The following is an 18861-nucleotide window of genomic DNA, read 5'->3' on the forward strand; positions in this document are numbered from 1 at the left end:
TCGTCCCCGGCCGCTCCGGCCCCGCCACAACCCCGGTACCGGCGCCTGGAGCACCGCCAGCGCCGCCTTGCCCACACTCAAGATGGCGCCGCGCGCCGAGCCCTTAGCGGACCCGCCAACATGGCGGCGCCCATGATGGCGTCAGTGACGTCACTCTCATTCCGGCGCGGGCCGGAAGCGGTGCGGCTATGGCGGCGCGGAGCTGGTGAGGCCGGGGCGGCCTTGGGGACACCGGGGGGACCCTGGGGACACCGGGAGGGGCTGAGGGGCGGGGGGCGGTCGGGATGGAGCCCACGCCAGGCCGGGGTTTGGGGCTGGGGGCGTCGTGAGGGCCCCGCGGGGCCTCGGTGTCACCTCGGTGTCACCATATCCCCTCCTGTCACCTCCAGTGTCCCCTCAGTGTCCCCACCCCGTCCCCAGATCGCCCCAGTCCCCTTCAATGTCCCCTCTGTGTCCCCAGCCCCTCTCCTGTCACCCCCAGTGTCCCCTCAGTGTCCCCCATTGTCCCCAGACCCCTTCCTGTCACCCCCAGTGTCCCCTCAGTGTGCCCTGTTGTCCCCAGTCCCCCTCCTGTCACCCCCAGTGTCACCCCCAGTGTCCCCTCAGTGTCCCATCAATGTCCCCTCAGTGTCCCCCCAATGTCCCCAGCCCCTCTCCTGTCACCCCCAGTGTCCCCTCAGTGTCCCCCATTGTCCCTAGTCCCCCTCCTGTCACCCCCAGTGTCCCATCAATGTCCCCTCAGTGTCCCCCATTGTCCCCAGCCCCTCTCCTGTCACCCCCAGTGTCCCCCCAGTGTCCCCTCAGTGTCCCCCATTGTCCCCAACCCCTCTCCTGTCTCCTCAGTGTCCCCCCAATGTCCCCAGACCCCTTCCTGTCACCCCCAATGCCACCTGAGTGTCACCACTGTCCCCTCAGTGTCACCTCAGTGTCCCCCCAATGTCCCCAGTCCCCCTTCTGTCACCCCCAGTGTCCCCTCAGTGTCCCCCGTTGTCCCCAGCCCTTCTCCTGTCACCCCCAGTGTCACCCCCCTGTCCCCTCTCTGTCCCCTCCCCTGTGTCCCCAACCCCCCCCAGCTGTGCTGTGACCCCTGGGGTGACACTGAGGTGACACTGAGGTGACATTTCTGTGTCCCCAGATGCCACCATGGCCACCAGCCGCTCGGAGGACGAGGAGTCGCTGGCGGGGCCCAAGCGGGGCCCGGCCACCCCCGCGGGGACTGTCCCCAAACGGCGCAGCTCCTCCAGGTGACATGGGGACAGTGGGGACACTGGGGACACTGAGGGGACACCGGGGACAGTGGGGACACTGGAGACACTGGAGACATTGGGGACACTGAGGGGACATTGGGACAGGGACTGTCCCCAAACGGCGCAGCTCCTCCAGGTGACACCGGGACACCGGGGACAGTGGGGACACTGAGGGGACATTGGGGACACCCAGGGGACATTGGGGACACTGAGGACACTGGGACAGGGACTGTCCCCAAACGGCGCAGCTCCTCCAGGTGACACCGGGACACCGGGGACAGTGGGGACACTGAGGGGACATTGGGGACACCCAGGGGACATTGGGGACACTGAGGACACTGGGACAGGGACTGTCCCCAAACGGCGCAGCTCCTCCAGGTGACACTGGGACAGTGGGGACACCCAGGGGACATTGGGGACACTGGGACACTGAGGACACTGAGGGGACAGTGGGGACATTGGGGACACTGAGGGGACATGGGGACACTGGGGAGGGGACACGAGGAGGGTTGGGGGGTTTGAGGCTGCCCAGTAACTCCCAGTTCCATCCCAGTCCATTCCCAGTCCCTCCCAATTCCATTCCCAGTTACTCCCAGTTCCATCCCAGTCACTCCCAGTCCATCCCAATCCATTCCCAGTCCATTCCCAGTCCATCCCAGTATATCCCAGTCCCTCCCAGTCCCTCCCAGTTGATCCCAGTCCCATTTTAGGTTCAGCAAGAGGAGGAAGTTCGATGACGAGCTGGTCGAGAGCAGCCTGGCCCAGCTCCCAGTGCCTCCCAGTCCATCCCAGTCACTCCCAGTCACTCCCAATCCATTCCCAGTCCATCCCAGTCAAACCCAATCCATTCCCAGTCCATCCCAGTCCATTCCCAGTCCCTCCCAGTCCCTCCCAGTTGATCCCAGTCCCATTTTAGGTTCATCAAGAGGCGGAAGTTCGATGACGAGCTGGTCGAGAGCAGCCTGGCCCAGCTCCCAGTGCCTCCCAGTCCATCCCAGTCAAACCCAATCCATTCCCAGTCCATCCCAGTCCGTTCCCAGTCACTCCCAGTCCCTCCCAGTCCCTCCCAGTTGATCCCAGTCCCATTTTAGGTTCATCAAGAGGCGGAAGTTCGATGACGAGCTGGTCGAGAGCAGCCTGGCCCAGCTCCCAGTGCCTCCCAGTCCATCCCAGTCCATCCCAGTCAAACCCAATCCATTCCCAGTCCATCCCAGTCCATCCCAGTCCATTCCCAGTCCCTCCCAGTCCCTCCCAGTTGATCCCAGTCCCATTTTAGGTTCATCAAGAGGCGGAAGTTCGATGACGAGCTGGTCGAGAGCAGCCTGGCCCAGCTCCCAGTGCCTCCCAGTCCATCCCAGTCCATTCCCAGTCCATCCCAGTCCATCCCAGTCCGTTCCCAGTCACTCCCAGTCCCTCCCAGTCCCTCCCAGTTGATCCCAGTCCCATTTTAGGTTCATCAAGAGGCGGAAGTTCGATGACGAGCTGGTCGAGAGCAGCCTGGCCAAACCCTCCCGGGCCAAGGGGGGTCCCGAGCCCCCCCCCAGGCCGGGGGGAGGGGCGGGGCCGGCGGGGGGTGGGGGAGGGGCGGCCCCCGAGCCCCCCCCCGGAGACAGGAAAAAGGTGAGGGGGGGAAAACGGGGGGAAAAACGAGGATTTTGGGGAAAATGGGGGGCTTTGGGGGGGAAAATGGGGATTTTTGCAGAAAAAAGGGCTTTTTTTGGGAAAAAAATGTCAGATTTGGAGGGAAAATGTGGAATTTTTGGAGGGAAATATGGGAAAAAGGTGGGACCCCTCAGGTGCCACCCAGGTGCCACCCACCCCCCTGTGCCCCCCACCTCATTCACTCAGGGACATCCTGGGACCCCCCCAGGACCCCCAAGTGACCCCCCAGGACCTTTCAGGTGCCCCCCAGGATCCCCCAGATGCCACCTGGGACCCCCCAAGTGCCCCCCAGGACCTCTCAGGTGCCACATGGGACCCCTCAGCCGCCCCCCAGGACCCCCCAGATGCCACCAGGGACCCCACAAGTGCCCCCCAGGACCCCCCAAGTGCCACTTGGGACCCCTCAAGTGCCCCCCAGGACCCCCCAGATGCCACCTGGGACCACTCAGGACCTTTCAGATGCCCCCCAGGTGCCCCCCAGGACCCCCCAGATGCCACCTGGGACCCCCAGGACCCCTGAGGTGCCACATGGGACCCCCCAGATGCCCCCCAGGACCCCTCAGATGCCACCAGGGACCCCACAGGTGCCCCCCAGGACCCCCCAGGTGCCCCCCAGGACCCCTCAGGTGCCACCTGGGACCCCTCAAGTGCCCCCCAGGACCCCCCAAGTGCCACTTGGGACCACTCAGGACCTTTCAGATGCCCCCCAGGACCTCTCAGGTGCCCCCCAGGACCTCTCAGGTGCCCCCCAGGTGCCCCCCACCTCCTCTGTACACCCCCCGTGCCCCCCAGGACCCCACAGGTGCCCCCCAGGACCCCCCAGATGCCACCAGGGACCCCACAAGTGCCCCCCAGGACCTCTCAGGTGCCCCCCAGGACCCCTCAGGTGCCACATGGGACCCCTCAAGTGCCCCCCAGGACCCCCCAGATGCCCCCCAGGACCACCCAGATGCCCCCCATGACCCCCCAGATGCCACCTGGGACCCTCAGGACCCCTGAGGTGCCACATGGGACCCCTCAGCTGCCCCCCAGGACCCCCCAGATGCCACCAGGGACCCCACAAGTGCCCCCCAGGACCTCTCAGGTGCCCCCCAGGTGCCCCCCACCTCCTCTGTGCACCCCCCGTGCCCCCCAGGACCCCTGAGGTGCCACATGGGACCCCTCAGCTTCCCCCCAGGACCCCCCAGATGCCCCCCAGGACCCCCCAGGTGCCCCCCAGGACCCCCCAGATGCCACCAGGGACCCCACAAGTGCCCCCCAGGACCTCTCAGGTGCCCCCCAGGACCCCTGAGGTGCCACCTGGGACCCCTCAAGTGCCCTCCAGGACCCCCCAGATGCCACTTGGGACCACTCAGGACCTTTCAGATGCCCCCCAGGACCTCTCAGGTGCCCCCCAGGACCACCCAGATGCCCCCCATGACCCCCCAGATGCCACCTGGGACCCTCAGGACCCCTGAGGTGCCACATGGGACCCCTCAGCCGCCCCCCAGGACCCCCCAGATGCCACCAGGGACCCCACAAGTGCCCTCCAGGACCCCTCAGGTGCCCCCCATGACCCCCCAGATGCCACCTGGGACCCCCAGGACCCCTGAGGTGCCACATGGGACCCCTCAGCCGCCCCCCAGGACCCCTCAGATGCCACCAGGGACCCCACAAGTGCCCCCCAAGACCTCTCAGGTGCCCCCCAGGTGCCCTCCACCTCCTCTGTACACCCCCCGTGCCCCCCAGGACCCCTCAGGTGCCCCCCAGGACCCCCCGGATGCCACCAGGGACCCCACAAGTGCCCTCCAGGACCTCTCAGGTGCCACCTGGGACCCCTCAGCTTCCCCCCAGGACCCCCCAGATGCCCCCCAGGACCTCTCAGCTTCCCCCCAGGACCCCCCAGCTGCCCCCCAGGACCCCCCTGGGTGACCCCCACCCCCGTGCCCCCCCAGGTGTCTCGGGCCGTGCCCCCCCCGGTGCCCCCCGGGCCGCCCCCGGCGCTGCCCAAGCGCCTCCGGAAGGGCAAACCCAGCACAGCCCCCCGGGACCTGGGCAGGTGGAAAGCGGCCGACGACCTCCTGCTCATCAACGCCGTGCTGCAGGTCAGCCCCGGGGCAGCGGGGGACCCCCGGGATTTGGGGGACCCCCCCTCAATTGGGGGATTTCGGGCGGATTTTGGGGGGAGCCCCCAGAACGCTCACCAGGGACCCAAAGGCTCCTTGTGCTGCAGGTGAGGGCAAACCTGAGGGATTTTGGGGGGAGTTTCTGCACCTGAGAGAATTTGGGGGACCCCCCTCAATTTGAGGGACCCCCTAAATTTGGGGGGACCCCCCCTCAATTGGGGGATTTCGGGGGGATTTTGGGGAGAACCCCCAGAACGCTCACCAGGGACCCAAAGGCTCCTTGTGCTGCAGGTGAGGGCAAACCTGAGGGATTTTGGGGGGAGTTTCTGCACCTGAGAGAATTTGGGGGACCCCAACCCAATTGGGGGACCCCCCTCAATTGGGGAACCCCCCTAAATTTGGGGGACCCCCCCTTAATTGGGGGATTTCAGGGGGATTTTGGGGGGAATCCCAGAATGCTCACCAGGGACCCAGCGGCTCCTTGTGCTGAACACCTGGGGGCTTTGGGGTGGATTTTGGGGTGGATTTTGGGGGGATTTTGGGGTTCCCTCCCCTTCTGTGAGTTTGGGGGTGCCCCCAGCCCCCCCAAAACTCCCACCCTCGCCTGGTTTTTTTTTGGGGATCCCCCCCAGACCAACGACCTGAGCTCGGTGCACCTGGGGGTGAAGTTCAGCTGCCGCTTCAGCCTGCGCGAGATCCAGGAGCGCTGGTACGCGCTGCTCTACGACCCCGTGGTCTGCAGGTGAGGGAGATTCGGGGGGTCCCGGGGGTCCTCAGGGGGTCCCATGGGTGTGGCAGAGTCAGGGGACACAGGTGGCACCCATGGGATAGAGGTGGCACCCATGGGATAGAGGTGGCACCCATGGGACACCCAGCAGCGCTGGCACTTGCTGCTCTGTGACCCTGTCATGTCTAATTGAGGGCTAATTTGGGGGGTCCCGGGGGGTTTTGGGGGGTCCTCAGGGGGTCCCAGGGGTGCGGGAGGGTCGTGGGATTCAGGTGACAGAGGTGGCACCCATGGGACACCCAAAGGAACATGGGTGACACCCATGGGACACCCATGGGACACCCGGCAGCGCTGACACTCGCTGCGCTATGACCCCGTTGTTTGCAGGTGAGGGATTTGGGGGTCCCGGGGGGATTTGGGGGGTCCTGGGGGGATTTTGGGGGTCCTCAGAGGGTCCCATGGGTGCGGGGGTGTCGTGGGAGTGAGGTGGCACCCATGGGATAGAGGTGGCACTCCTGGGGCACCCATGGGACACCTGGCAGCGCTGGCACTCGCTGCTCTATGACCCTGGCATCTGCCAGTGAGGGGTTTTGGGGGGTCCCGGGGGGTTTTGGGGGGTCCTGGGGGGATTTGGGGGGTCCGCAGGGGGTCCCATGGGTGCGGCAGAGTCAGGGGACCCAGGTGACACCCATGGGACACAGGTGGCACCCACGGGACACCCGGCAGTGCTGGCACTCGCTGCTGTATGACCCTGTCACCTCTAAGTGAGGGGATTTTGGGGGGTCCCGGGGGGATTTGGGGGGTCCTCAGGGGGTCCCAGGGGTGTCACACGTGTCCCACACGTGTCACACGTGTCCCACACGTGTCCCATGTCCCAGACACGCGTGTCAGGCCATGCGGCAGCTGCACCCCGAGGCCGTCGCCGCCATCCAGAGCCGGGTCCTGTTCAGCAAAGCCGAGGAGCAGCTGCTGGCCCGGGTGCCATCGGTCAGTGTCCCAAAATGTCCCAAAATGTCCCCAAATGTCACCTGTGTCACTCACTGACAGCTGCTGGCCCGGGTGCCATCGGTCAGTGTCCCAAAATGTCCCCAAATGTCCCCAAATGTCACCTGTGTCACTCACTGACAGCTGCTGGCCCGGGTGCCATCGGTCAGTGTCCCAAAATGTCCCCAAAATGTCCCAAAATGTCCCCAAATGTCACCTGTGTCACTCATTGACAGCTGCTGGCCTGGGTGCCATCGGTCAGTGTCCCAAAATGTCCCCAAAATGTCCCCAAATGTCCCCAAATGTCACCTGTGTCACTCACTGACAGCTGCTGGCCCGGGTGCCATCGGTCAGTGTCCCAAAATGTCCCCAAAATGTCCCAAAATGTCCCCAAATGTCACCTGTGTCAATCATTGACAGCTGCTGGCCCGGGTGCCATCGGTCAGTGTCCCAAAATGTCCCCAAAATGTCCCCAAATGTCCCCAAATGTCACCTGTGTCACTCACTGACAGCTGCTGGCCCGGGTGCCATCGGTCAGTGTCCCAAAATGTCCCAAAATGTCCCCAAATGTCCCCAAATGTCACCTGTGTCACTCACTGACAGCTGCTGGCCCGGGTGCCATCGGTCAGTGTCCCAAAATGTCCCCAAAATGTCCCAAAATGTCCCCAAATGTCACCTGTGTCACTCATTGACAGCTGCTGGCCTGGGTGCCATCGGTCAGTGTCCCAAAATGTCCCCAAAATGTCCCCAAATGTCCCCAAAATGTCCCCAAATGTCACCTGTGTCACTCACTGACAGCTGCTGGCCCGGGTGCCATCGGTCAGTGTCCCCAAAATGTCCCAAAATGTCCCAAAATGTCCCCAAAATGTCCCCAAATGTCACCTGTGTCACTCACTGACAGCTGCTGGCCCGGGTGCCATCGGTCAGTGTCCCAAAATGTCCCAAAATGTCCCAAAATGTCCCCAAATGTCCCCAAATGTCACCTGTGTCACTCACTGATAGCTGCTGGCCCGGGTGCCATCGGTCAGTGTCCCCAAAATGTCCCAAAATGTCCCCAAAATGTCCCCAAATGTCACCTGTGTCAATCATTGACAGCTGCTGGCCCGGGTGCCATCGGTCAGTGTCCCCAAAATGTCCCCAAATGTCCCAAAATGTCCCCAAATGTCCCCAAAATGTCCCAAAATGTCTCCAAGTGTCTCCTGGTGTCCCCAGACCTCGCTGCCATCCCTGGACACCTTCCAGGACCTGCTGTGGCACCACCCAGTCGGGTGTTTTACCCTGCCAGGACCTGTCCCCTGCCATATCCCCGTGTCCCCTGATGTCCCCAAATGTCCCCAAAATGTCCCCAAATGTCCCCTGGTGTCCCCAGAGCCCTGTGCCCTCGCTGGACACCTTCCAGGACCTGCTGCAGCGCCACCCGGCCGTGTTTTACCCTGCCAGGACCCCCAAGGCCCTGCAGCTGCATTGGCAGCTCCTGCGCCAGTACCACCTGCTGCAGGACCAGACAGGTGGGGGATTTTGGGGGGTCCCAGGGGGGTTTTGGGGTGAATTTGGGGGTCCTGGAAGGGTTTTGGGGGGTCCCGGGGGGATTTGGGGGGGTCCTAGAAGGGTTTGGGAGGTCCTGGAAGGTTCAAGGACCCCCAAATTGCAGGAGCAGGCAGGTGGGGAGGGGGCTTGGAGGGTCCTGGAGGGGTTTTGGGGGAGATTTGGGGGTCCCAGAGAGTTTTTGGGGGTCCTGGGGAAATTTCAGAGGGTCCTGGAAGGGTTTTGGAGGGTCCTGGAAGGGTTTTGGGGGTATCTGGAAGGTCCTGGAAGGTTCAGGGACCCCCAAATTGCAGCACCTGCTGCAGGACCAGAGAGGTGGGGGAGATTTTGGGGGGTCCTGGGTGGTTTTTGGGGGGATTTTGGGGTGGTTTAGGTCCCTGGTGGATTTGGGGGAGTCTCAGGGGGGATTTTGGGGTGTTTTTGGGGGATTTTGGGGTGTCTGACCCCCCAAATCCCCCCGCAGTGCAGCCCCTCCCCAAGGGGGATTTGGGGGTCTCTGGGGGGATTTGGGGGGGATTTTGGGGTGTTTTGGGGTGGTTTTGGGGGGATTTTGGGGTGGTTTAGGTCCCTGGTGGATTTGGGGGAGTCTCAGGGGGGATTTTGGGGTGTTTTGGGGGGATTTTGGGGTGTCTGACCCCCCCAAATCCCCCCGCAGTGCAGCCCCTCCCCAAGGGGGATTTGGGGGTCTCTGGGGGGATTTTGGGGGGGATTTTGGGGTGTTTTGGGGTGGTTTTGGGGTGTTTTGGGGTGTTTTGGGTCCCTGGTGGATTTGGGGGAGTCTCAGGGGGGATTTTGGGGTGTTTTGGGGGGATTTTGGGGTGTCTGACCCCCCAAATCCCCCCGCAGTGCAGCCCCTCCCCAAGGGGGATCAGGTGCTGAACTTCTCCGACGCCGAGGAGCTGCTGGACGACGGGAAACTCCGGTGGGGAATTGGGGGGTCCGGGGGGATTTTGGGGGGATTTGAGGGGAATTTGGGGGTTCTGGAGGGGATTTTGGGGAGTTTGAGGGGGAATTTGGGGGGTCTGGAGGGGATTTGTGGGGGTTGAGGGGGATTTTGGGGGGTCTGGAGGGGATTTGGGGAGGAACTTGAAGGGTTTTGGGGAGACTGGGGGGGATTTTGGGGTGAATTTGGGGGTCTGGAGGGGATTTGGGGGGGTCTGGGGGGGATTTTGGGGGGTCTCAGAGGGAATTTGGGGGGTCCTGGGGGGATTTGGGGGGGTTTTGCGGGGTCCCAGGTGGGAATTTTGGGGATTTTGGGGGGGTCTTGGGGGGGAATTTGAGGGGTTTTGGGGGGTCCTGGGGGGATTTGGGGGGGTCTGAGGGGCATTTGAGGAGTTTTGGGGAGACTGGGGGGGATTTTGGGGGGAATTTGGGAGTCTGGAGGGGATTTGGGGGGGTCTGGGGGGGATTTTGGGGGTCCTGGGGGGATTTGGGGGGGTCTGAGGGGAATTTGAGGAGTTTTGGGGAGACTGGGGGAGATTTTGGGGTGAATTTGGGAGTCTGGAGGGGATTTGGGGGGGTCTGGGGGGGATTTTGGGGGTCCTGGGGGGATTTGGGGGGGTCTGAGGGGAATTTGAGGAGTTTTGGGGGGGTCTGGGGGGGATTTTGGGGGGAATTTGGGGGTCTGGAGGGGATTTGGGGGGGTCTGGGGGGGATTTTGGGGGGTCCTGGGGGGATTTGGGGGGGTCTGAGGGGAATTTGAGGAGTTTTGGGGAGACTGGGGGGGATTTTGGGGGGAATTTGGGGGTTTGGAGGGGATTTGGGAGGGTCTGGGGGGGATTTTGGGGGGTCTCAGAGGGAATTTGGGGGGTCCTGGGGGGATTTTGGGGGGAATTTGGGGTCTGGAGGGGATTTGGGGGGGTCTGGAGGGGATTTTGGGGTTTTTGGGTTTTTTTGGGGTTTTTGGGGTCCCGGTGTCACCTCTCCCCTCCCCCCCCCAGGGACGTTCGGGACGAGGTCCTGGAGCACGGTGAGAGCCCCGGGAGCTTCCGGAACCTTCCAGGACCTTCCCTGAACCTTCCAGACCCTTCCAGGACCTTCCTGACCCTTCCAGGACCTCTCTGAACCTTCCAGGACCCTCCTGAACCTTCCCAGAACCTTCCAGACCCTTCCAGAACCTTCCCAGAACCTTCCAGACCCTTCCAGAACCTCCCTGAACCTTCCCAGAACCTTCCAGACCCTTCCAGAACCTTCCCAGAACCTTCCAGACCCTTCCAGGACCTTCTTGACCCTTCCAGGACCTCTCTGAACCTTCCAGGACCCTCCTGAACCTTCCCAGAACCTTCCAGACCCTTCCAGAACCTTCCCAGAACCTTCCAGACCCTTCCAGGACCTTCCCAAACCTTCCAGGACCTCCCAGACCCTTCCAGAACTTTCCCAGCACCTCCCTGAACCTTCCCAGACCCCTTCAGAACCTTCCAGGACCTCCCAGAACCTTCCAGACCCTTCCAGGACCTTCCAGAACCTCCCTGAACCTTCCCTGAACCTTCCAGGACCTTCCAGACCCTTCCAGAACTTTCCCAGAACCTTCCTGACCCTTCCAGGACCCTCCTGAACCTTCCTGGACCTCCCAGAACCTTTCCACACCCTTCCAGACCCTTCCAGGACCTTCCAGAACCTTGTATCCGTCTGTCTGTCTGTCCGTCAGAGCTGACGGTGGCCGTGTCACTCACTCAGTGTCTGTCTGTCCGTCTGTCTGTCCGTCAGAGCTGACCGTGGCCGTGTCACTCAGTCTGTCTGTCCGTCTGTCTGTCCGTCAGAGCTGACCGTGGCCGTGTCACTCACTCGGTGTCCGTCTGTCTGTCCGTCAGAGCTGACGGTGGCCGTGTCACTCAGTCTGTCTGTCCGTCTGTCCGTCAGAGCTGACCGTGGCCGTGTCACTCAGTCTGTCTGTCCGTCTGTCTGTCCGTCAGAGCTGACGGTGGCCGTGTCACTCACTCAGTCTGTCTGTCCGTCTGTCTGTCCGTCAGAGCTGACGGTGGCCGTGTCACTCACTCGGTGTCCGTCTGTCCGTCTGTCTGTCCGTCAGAGCTGACGGTGGCCGTGTCACTCACTCAGTCTCTCTGTCTGTCCGTCTGTCTGTCCGTCAGAGCTGACCGTGGCCGTGTCACTCTCTCTGTCTGTCTGTCCGTCTGTCTGTCCGTCAGAGCTGACGGTGGCCATGTCACTCAGTCTGTCTGTCCGTCTGTCTGTCCGTCAGAGCTGACCGTGGCCGTGTCACTCACTCGGTGTCCGTCTGTCCGTCTGTCTGTCCGTCAGAGCTGACGGTGGCCGTGTCACTCACTCGGTGTCCGTCTGTCCGTCTGTCTGTCCGTCAGAGCTGACCGTGGCCGTGTCACTCAGTCTGTCTGTCCGTCTGTCTGTCCGTCAGAGCTGACCGTGGCCGTGTCACTCAGTCTGTCTGTCCGTCTGTCTGTCCGTCAGAGCTGACCGTGGCCGTGTCACTCAGTCTGTCTGTCCGTCTGTCTGTCCGTCAGAGCTGACGGTGGCCGTGTCACTCTCTCTGTCTGTCCGTCTGTCTGTCCGTCAGAGCTGACCGTGGCCGTGTCACTCAGTCTGTCTGTCTGTCCGTCTGTCTGTCCGTCAGAGCTGACCGTGGCCGTGTCACTCAGTCTGTCTGTCCGTCTGTCTGTCCGTCAGAGCTGACCGTGGCCGTGTCACTCACTCGGTGTCCGTCTGTCTGTCCGTCAGAGCTGACGGTGGCTGTGTCACTCACTCAGTCTGTCTGTCTGTCCGTCTGTCTGTCCGTCAGAGCTGACCGTGGCCGTGTCACTCAGTCTGTCTGTCCGTCTGTCTGTCCGTCAGAGCTGACCGTGGCCGTGTCTCTCAGTCTGTCTGTCCGTCTGTCTGTCCGTCAGAGCTGACGGTGGCCGTGTCACTCAGTCTGTCTGTCCGTCTGTCTGTCCCTCAGAGCTGACCGTGGCCGACCGGCGGCAGAAGCGCGAGATCCGGCAGCTGGAGCAGGAGCTGCAGCGCTGGCAGGTGCTGGTGGACTCCATCACAGGTGGGCCGGACAGACGGACGGACGGACGGACGGCCGTCCCTGGGGCTGGCTGGCTGTCCTCGTGTCCATCCCCGTGTCCATCTGTCTGTCCGTTCCTGTGTCCATCCTTGTGTCCGTCCCTGGCTTTGCTTGTCCGTCCTCGTGTCCATCCTCTTGTCCATCCCTCTGTCCGTCTGTCCGTCCATCCTCATGTCCGTCTGTCCATCCTTGTGTCCATCCCTCTGTCCGTCTGTCCGTCCATCCTCATGTCCGTCTGTCCATCCTTGTGTCCATCCCTCTGTCCGTCTGTCCGTCCATCCTCATGTCCATCTGTCCATCCTTGTGTCCATCCTCATGTCCATCTGTCCGTCCTTGTGTCCATCCCTCTGTCCGTCTGTCTGTCCATCCTCATGTCCATCTGTCCAATCTTGTGTCCATCCCTCTGTCCGTCTGTCTGTCCATCCTCATGTCCCTCTGTCCGTCTGTCCGTCCATCCTCATGTCCATCTGTCCATCCTTGTGTCCATCCCTCTGTCCGTCTGTCTGTCCATCCTCATGTCCAGCTGGGTGTTCATTCCCATGTCCATCTGTCCATCCTCGTGTCCATCCCTCTGTCCGTCTGTCTGTCCATCCTCATGTCCATCTGTCCATCCTTGTGTCCATCCCTCTGTCCGTCTGTCTGTCTGTTCCTGTGTCCATCCCTTTGTCCCTCTGCTGTCCCCTGGCTGTCCCCGGTGTCCGTCTGTCCATCTCTGTCCGTCTGTCCATCTCTGTCCGTCTGTCCCCCTGGTGTCCGTCTGTCCCTCAGTGTCCCCCTCTGTCTCCCTGTGTCCGTCTGTCCTTGTCTGTCCGTCTGTCCCTCACTGTCCGTCTGTCCCCCTCTGTCCCCCTGGTGTCCGTCTGTCCCCGGTGTCCGTGTGTCCCTCACGTCCGTCCGTCCGTCCGTCCGTCCGTCCGCAGGGATGAGCTCCCCGGATTTCGACAGTCAGACTCTGGCCGTGCTGCGGGGCCGCATGGTTCGCTACCTGATGCGCTCGCGGGAGGTGAGCCCCAAAAACGCCCCAAAATCACCCCAAAAAACACCCCAAAATATCCCCGAAATACCCCAAAAATATCCCCAAAAATAACCCAGAAATATCCCCAAAAATATCCCCAAAATATCCCTGAAATACCCCAAAAATATCCCTGAAATACCCCAAAAATATCCCCAAAATAACCCCAAAATATCCCTGAAATACCCCAAAAATATCCCCAAAATAACCCAAAAATACCCCTGAAATACCCCAAAAATATCCCTGAAATATCCCTGAAATACCCCAAAAATATCCCTGAAATATCCCCGAAATGCCCCAAAAATATCCCCAAAATCACCCCAAAAAACACCCCAAAATATCCCCAAAATATCCCTGAAATACCCCAAAAATATCCCCAAAAATAACCCAGAAATATCCCCAAAAATATCCCCGAAATATCCCTGAAATACCCCAAAAATATCCCTGAAATACCCCAAAAATATCCCTGAAATATCCCAAAAATATCCCTGAAATACCCCAAAAATATCCCCAAAATAACCCCAAAATATCCCTGAAATACCCCAAAAATATCCCTGAAATACCCCAAAAATATCCCCAAAATCACCCCAAAATATCCCCAAAATAACCCCAGAATATCCCTGAAATACCCCAAAAATATCCCCAAAATAACCCAAAAATATCCCCAAAATAACCCAAAAATATCCCCAAAATAACCCAAAAATATTGCAAATATACCCCAAAAATATCCCAAAAATACCGCAAAAAATACCCCCAAAACATCCCCAGAAATGTCCCAAAAATATCCCCCAAAATAACCCAAATATACCCCAAAAGTATCCCAAAAATATCCCCCAAATCTCCCCAAAAACCCCCTGAAAAAAACCCCAAAACCAAAATATTCCCAAAAAATCCCCCAAAAAAACCCCAAAAAACCCTCCCAAAAACCCCAAATAAACCCCTCAAAAAAACCCCCAAAAATCCAAAATATCCCCAAAAAAACCCCCACAACCCCCCCCAAACCCACCCAAAAAAACCCCAAAAATCCCCCAAATGCCCCAATATCCCCGAAATACCCCAAAAATATCCCCAAAATATCCCTGAAATACCCCAAAAATATCCCCAAAATAACCCAAAAATATCCCCAAAATAACCCAAAAATATCCCCGAAATATCCCTGAAATACCCCAAAAATATCCCCAAAAATAACCCAGAAATATCCCCAAAAATATCCCCAAAATATCCCTGAAATACCCCAAAAATATCCCTGAAATACCCCAAAAATATCCCCAAAAATATCCCCGAAATATCCCTGAAATACCCCAAAAATATCCCTGAAATACCCCAAAAATATCCCTGAAATACCCCAAAAATATCCCCAAAATAACCCAAAAATATCCCAAAAATACCGCAAAAAATACCCCCAAAACATCCCCAGAAATGTCCCAAAAATATCCCCCAAAATAACCCAAATATACCCCAAAAGTATCCCAAAAATATCCCCCAAATCTCCCCAAAACCCCCCTGAAAAAAACCCCAAAACCAAAATATTCCCCAAAAAACCCCAAAAAAACCCCAAAAAACCCCCAAAAAACCCTCCCAAAAACCCCAAATAAACCCCCCAAAAAAACCCCAAAAATCCAAAATATCCCCAAAAAAACCCCCACAACCCCCCCCAAACCCACCCAAAAAAACCCCCAAAAATCCCCAAAATGTCCCAAAATCTCCAAAATGCCCAAAATGCCCCAAAATTCCCCAAAATGCCCCAAAATCCCAGATCACGCTGGGCAGAGCCACCAAGGACAACCAGATCGACGTGGACCTGGCGCTCGAGGGCCCGGCCTGGAAAATCTCCCGCAAGCAGGGTGGGTTTGGGGCAAATTTGGGGCATTTTGGGCAAATTTGGGGCATTTTGGGGTTTTTTCAGGGATTAGGGTTTTTTGGGGTTTTTTTAGGGGGGAAATTTGGGTTTTTTTGGGGGGTTTTGGGAGGTTTTTCGGTTTTTTAAAGGGTTTTTTTTGGCTTTTTTTGGGATCTTGCAGGGTGATTTTTGGAGGGTTTTGGGGGAAATTTGGGGTTTTTGGGGGAAATTTGGGGGATTTTGGGAAATTTGGGGCTTTGGGGTTTTTTTCAGGGGGATTTGGGGGAAATTTGGGGGTTTTTGGGGGAAATTTGGGGGATTTTGGGAAATTTGGGGCTTTGGGGTTTTTTTTTGGGGGATTTGGGGGAAATTTTGGGGTTTTTTTGGGGGTGGATTTGGGGTTTTTTTGGGGGCAGATTTGGGGTTTGTTTTTGGGTTTTTAGGGTTTTTTTGTGGGGATTTTGGGGTTTTTTGGGGGTTTTTGGGTTGGTTTTTTTGGGGGGATTTTGGGGTTTGGTTTTGTGGTTTTTTGGGGGAATTTTGGGGTTTTTGGGGTGGTTTTGGGGTTTGTTTTGGATTTTTTTGGGGAATTTTGGGGCGATTTTTTGCGTTTTTCTCCACCGATCCTTTCCCGACCTTTCCAAAACCCTTTGGAATTTTGAGAGCCTCTGGAATTTGGGGGAATTTGGGGAATTTGGGGTCTCCCAGGGGTGATCAAGCTGAAGAACAACGGGGAATTCTTCATCGCCAACGAGGGCCGGCGGCCGATCTTCATCGACGGCCGCCCGGTGCTGGGGGGCTGCAAGTGGAAACTCTGCAACAACTCCGTGCTGGAGGTGGGCTCGGGCTCTGGGGGTCCCGGGGGGGTTTGGGGGGGTCCCGGGGGGGCCTGGGGCGATTTGGGGAGGATTTGGGGAAATTTGGGGGGATTTTGGGGGGGTTTGGGGGGTCCTGGGGGGGCCTGGGGGGATTTGGGGGGGTCCCGGGGGGGATTTGGGGAAATTTGGGGGGATTTTGGGGGGGCCTGGGGGGGTTTGGGGAGGATTTGGGGGGATTTGGGGGAATTTTGGGGGGGCCTGGGGGGGTTTGGGGAGGATTTGGGGGGGATTTGGGGGGATTTTGGGGAGGATTTGAGGGGATTTTGGGGGGAAATTCAGGGGTCCTGGGGGGATTTGGGGAAATTTGGGGGGATTTTGGGGCGGCCTGGGGGGATTTGGGGGGTCCCGGGGGGATTTGGGGGGGTTTGGGGAGGATTTGGGGGGGATTTGAGGGGATTTTGGGGGGGCCTGGGGGGATTTGGGGAGGATTTGGGGGGGATTTGGGGAAATTTGAGGGGATTTTGGGGGGGTTTGGGGGGTCCTGGGGGGATTTGGGGGGGTTTGGGGAGGATTTGGGGGGATTTTGGGGGGCCTGGGGGGGTTTGGGGAGGATTTGGGGGGATTTTGGGGGGGTCTGGGGGGGTTTGGGGAGGATTTGGGGGGATTTTGGGGGGGCCTGGGGGGGTTTGGGGAGGATTTGGGGGGGTTTTGGGGGAAATTCAGGGGTCCTGGGGGGATTTGGGGAAGTTGGGGGGATTTTGGGGGGGCCTGGGGGGATTTGGGGGTCCCGGGGGGATTTGGGGGGATTTGGGGAGGATTTGGGGAAATTTGGGGGGATTTTGGGGGGGCCTGGGGGGGTTTGGGGGGTCCTGGGGGGATTTGGGGGGAAATTCAGGGGTCCTGGGGGGATTTGGGGAAATTTGGGGGGATTTTGGGGGGTCTGGGGAGGATTTGGAGGGGGTTTTGGGGGAAATTCAGGGGTCCTGGGGGGATTTTGGGGGGTCCTGAGGGGGTTTGGGGAGGATCTGGGGGGATTTTGGGGGGATTCGAGGGGATTCCAGGGGGTTTGGGGAGGATTTGGGGGGTCCTGGGGGGATTTGAGGGGGATTTTGGGGGGTCCTGGTGTGATCTGGGGGGATTTTGGGGGGTCCTGGGGGATTTGGGGGGTTCTAGGAGGGATTTGGGGGGAATTTGGGGGGTCCTGGGGGGGTCTGGGGGGGATTTTGGGGGATTTTTGGAATTTTTTGGGATTTGAGGAGGGGTCTCTGTGGGAATTTGGGGATTTTTGGGATATTTTGGGTTATTTTTGAGATTTTGAGGAGGGGTCTCTGGATTTTGGGGATTTTGGGGATTTTTGGGATTTTGAGGCGGGGTCTGTGTGTGGGATTTTGGGATATTTTGGGATATTTTCGGGGTATTTTGGGATTTTGAGGAGGGGTCTCTGTGGGATTTTGGGATATTTTGGGATTTTGAGGAGGGGTCTCTGTGGGATTTTGGGATATTTTCGGGATATTTTTGGGGTATTTTGGGATTTTGAGGAGGGGTCCCTGTGGGATTTTTGGGATATTTTGGGATATTTTGGGATATTTGGGGATTTTGAGGAGGGGTCCCTGTGGGATTTTGGGGATTTGGGGATTTTTGGGATATTTTGGGATATTTTGGGATTTTGAGGAGGGGTCTCTGTGGATTTTGGGATATTTTGGGATATTTTGGGATATTTTGGGATATTTTGGGATTTTGAGGAGGGGTCTCTGTGGGATTTTGGGATATTTTGGGATTTTGAGGAGGGGTCTCTGTGGATTTTGGGATATTTTGGGGATTTTGAGGAGGGGTCCCTGTGGGATTTTGGGGATTTGGGGATTTTTGGGATATTTTGGGATATTTTGGGATATTTGGGGATTTTGAGGAGGGGTCTGTGTGGGATTTTGGGATATTTTAGGATTTTGAGGAGGGGTCCCTGTGGGATTTTTGGGATTTTTGGGATATTTTGGGATATTTTGGGATTTTGAGGAGGGGTCTCTGGATTTTTGGGATTTTTGGGATATTTTGGGATTTTGAGGAGGGGTCTGTGTGGGATTTTGGGATATTTTGGGATTTTGAGGAGGGGTCCCTGTGGGATTTTTGGGATTTTTGGGATATTTTGGGATATTTTGGGATTTTGAGGAGGGGTCTCTGGATTTTTGGGATTTTGGGATATTTTGGGATTTTGAGGAGGGGTCTGTGTGGGATTTTGGGATATTTTGGGATTTTGAGGAGGGGTCCCTGTGGGATTTTGGGGATTTGGGGATTTTTGGGATATTTTGGGATATTTTGGGATTTTGAGGAGGGGTCCCTGTGGGATTTTGGGGATTTTGGGATATTTTGGATATTTTGGGATTTTGAGGAGGGGTCTCGGCCCCCCAGATCGCCAGCCTGCGCTTCGTGTTCCTGATCAACCACGAGCTGATCGCGGCCGTGAGGAGCGAGGCAGCCCGGCTGGGGCACCAGTAAAAACCAGTACAAACCAGTACGGACCAGTACGGACCAGTACAAACCAGTATGGATCCTGTAAAACCAGTATGAGCGCCAATAAAACCAGGAAAACCAGTATGGCTCCAGTATAAACCAGTAAAACCAGTAAAAACCAGTATAACACACCAGTATAAACCAGTATGGCACCACTAAAACCAGTTTGGGACCAGTAAAACCAGTTTGGGACCAGTAAAACCAGTAACAAACCAGTAAAAACCAGTAAAACACCAGTAAAACCAGTATGGGACCAGTTTGGGACTGGGAATGTCCCAGTTCCCCCCTTTGACCTTTGACCCCCTCAATTCCCAAATTCCAAAAAAATTCCAGAATTTTTTCCGAAAGCTCCGAAGTTTTTATTGGAATTTTCCCAAATTTTCGGTCGCTGAAAA

At 58.2% G+C, this 18861-nt stretch overlaps 1 protein-coding gene across 3 annotated transcripts; it reads left to right on the forward strand.

Moving 5' to 3' along the window:
- The first annotated feature begins 145 nt into the window (after window positions 1–145).
- On the forward strand, window positions 146–18597 carry MCRS1 (microspherule protein 1). Of its 3 annotated transcripts, none has more exons than XM_085562799.1 (14): window positions 146–205; window positions 1136–1244; window positions 2699–2867; window positions 4844–4993; window positions 5647–5756; window positions 6620–6728; window positions 8095–8233; window positions 9117–9192; window positions 10211–10239; window positions 12181–12273; window positions 13212–13294; window positions 15060–15147; window positions 15807–15979; window positions 18365–18547. In XM_085562799.1, exons 2-14 carry the CDS (start codon window positions 1144–1146, stop codon window positions 18449–18451), a joined length of 1407 nt encoding a protein of 468 aa, XP_085418925.1. In that variant the 5' UTR covers window positions 146–205; window positions 1136–1143; the 3' UTR covers window positions 18452–18547. The 3 variants fall into 3 exon arrangements, with proteins under 3 accessions (XP_085418925.1, XP_085418927.1, XP_085418926.1); XM_085562801.1 differs by having other exon boundaries at window positions 147–205; window positions 15852–15979; XM_085562800.1 differs by lacking the exon at window positions 4844–4993 and having other exon boundaries at window positions 147–205; window positions 15809–15979; window positions 18365–18597.
- The last annotated feature ends 264 nt before the right edge of the window (window positions 18598–18861 follow it).

Source organism: Lonchura striata, chromosome 29, assembly GCF_050655825.1.
Source record: "Lonchura striata isolate lonStrDom1 chromosome 29, ASM5065582v1, whole genome shotgun sequence".
Taxonomy (NCBI): Eukaryota; Metazoa; Chordata; class Aves; order Passeriformes; family Estrildidae; genus Lonchura; species Lonchura striata.

What these genes read in the sequence shown, in the direction of transcription:
- MCRS1 (XM_085562799.1), top strand. Translation starts at nt 1,144, where the DNA reads ATGGCCACCAGCCGCTCGGAGGACGAGGAGTCGCTGGCGGGGCCCAAG. An exon ending in CCTGCTGCAGGACCAGACAG is followed by an intron (nt 8,234 to 9,116) that starts GTGGGGGATTTT and finishes ATCCCCCCGCAG; the next exon opens with TGCAGCCCCTCCCCAAGGGG. An exon ending in ACCTGATGCGCTCGCGGGAG is followed by an intron (nt 13,295 to 15,059) that starts GTGAGCCCCAAA and finishes CCAAAATCCCAG; the next exon opens with ATCACGCTGGGCAGAGCCAC.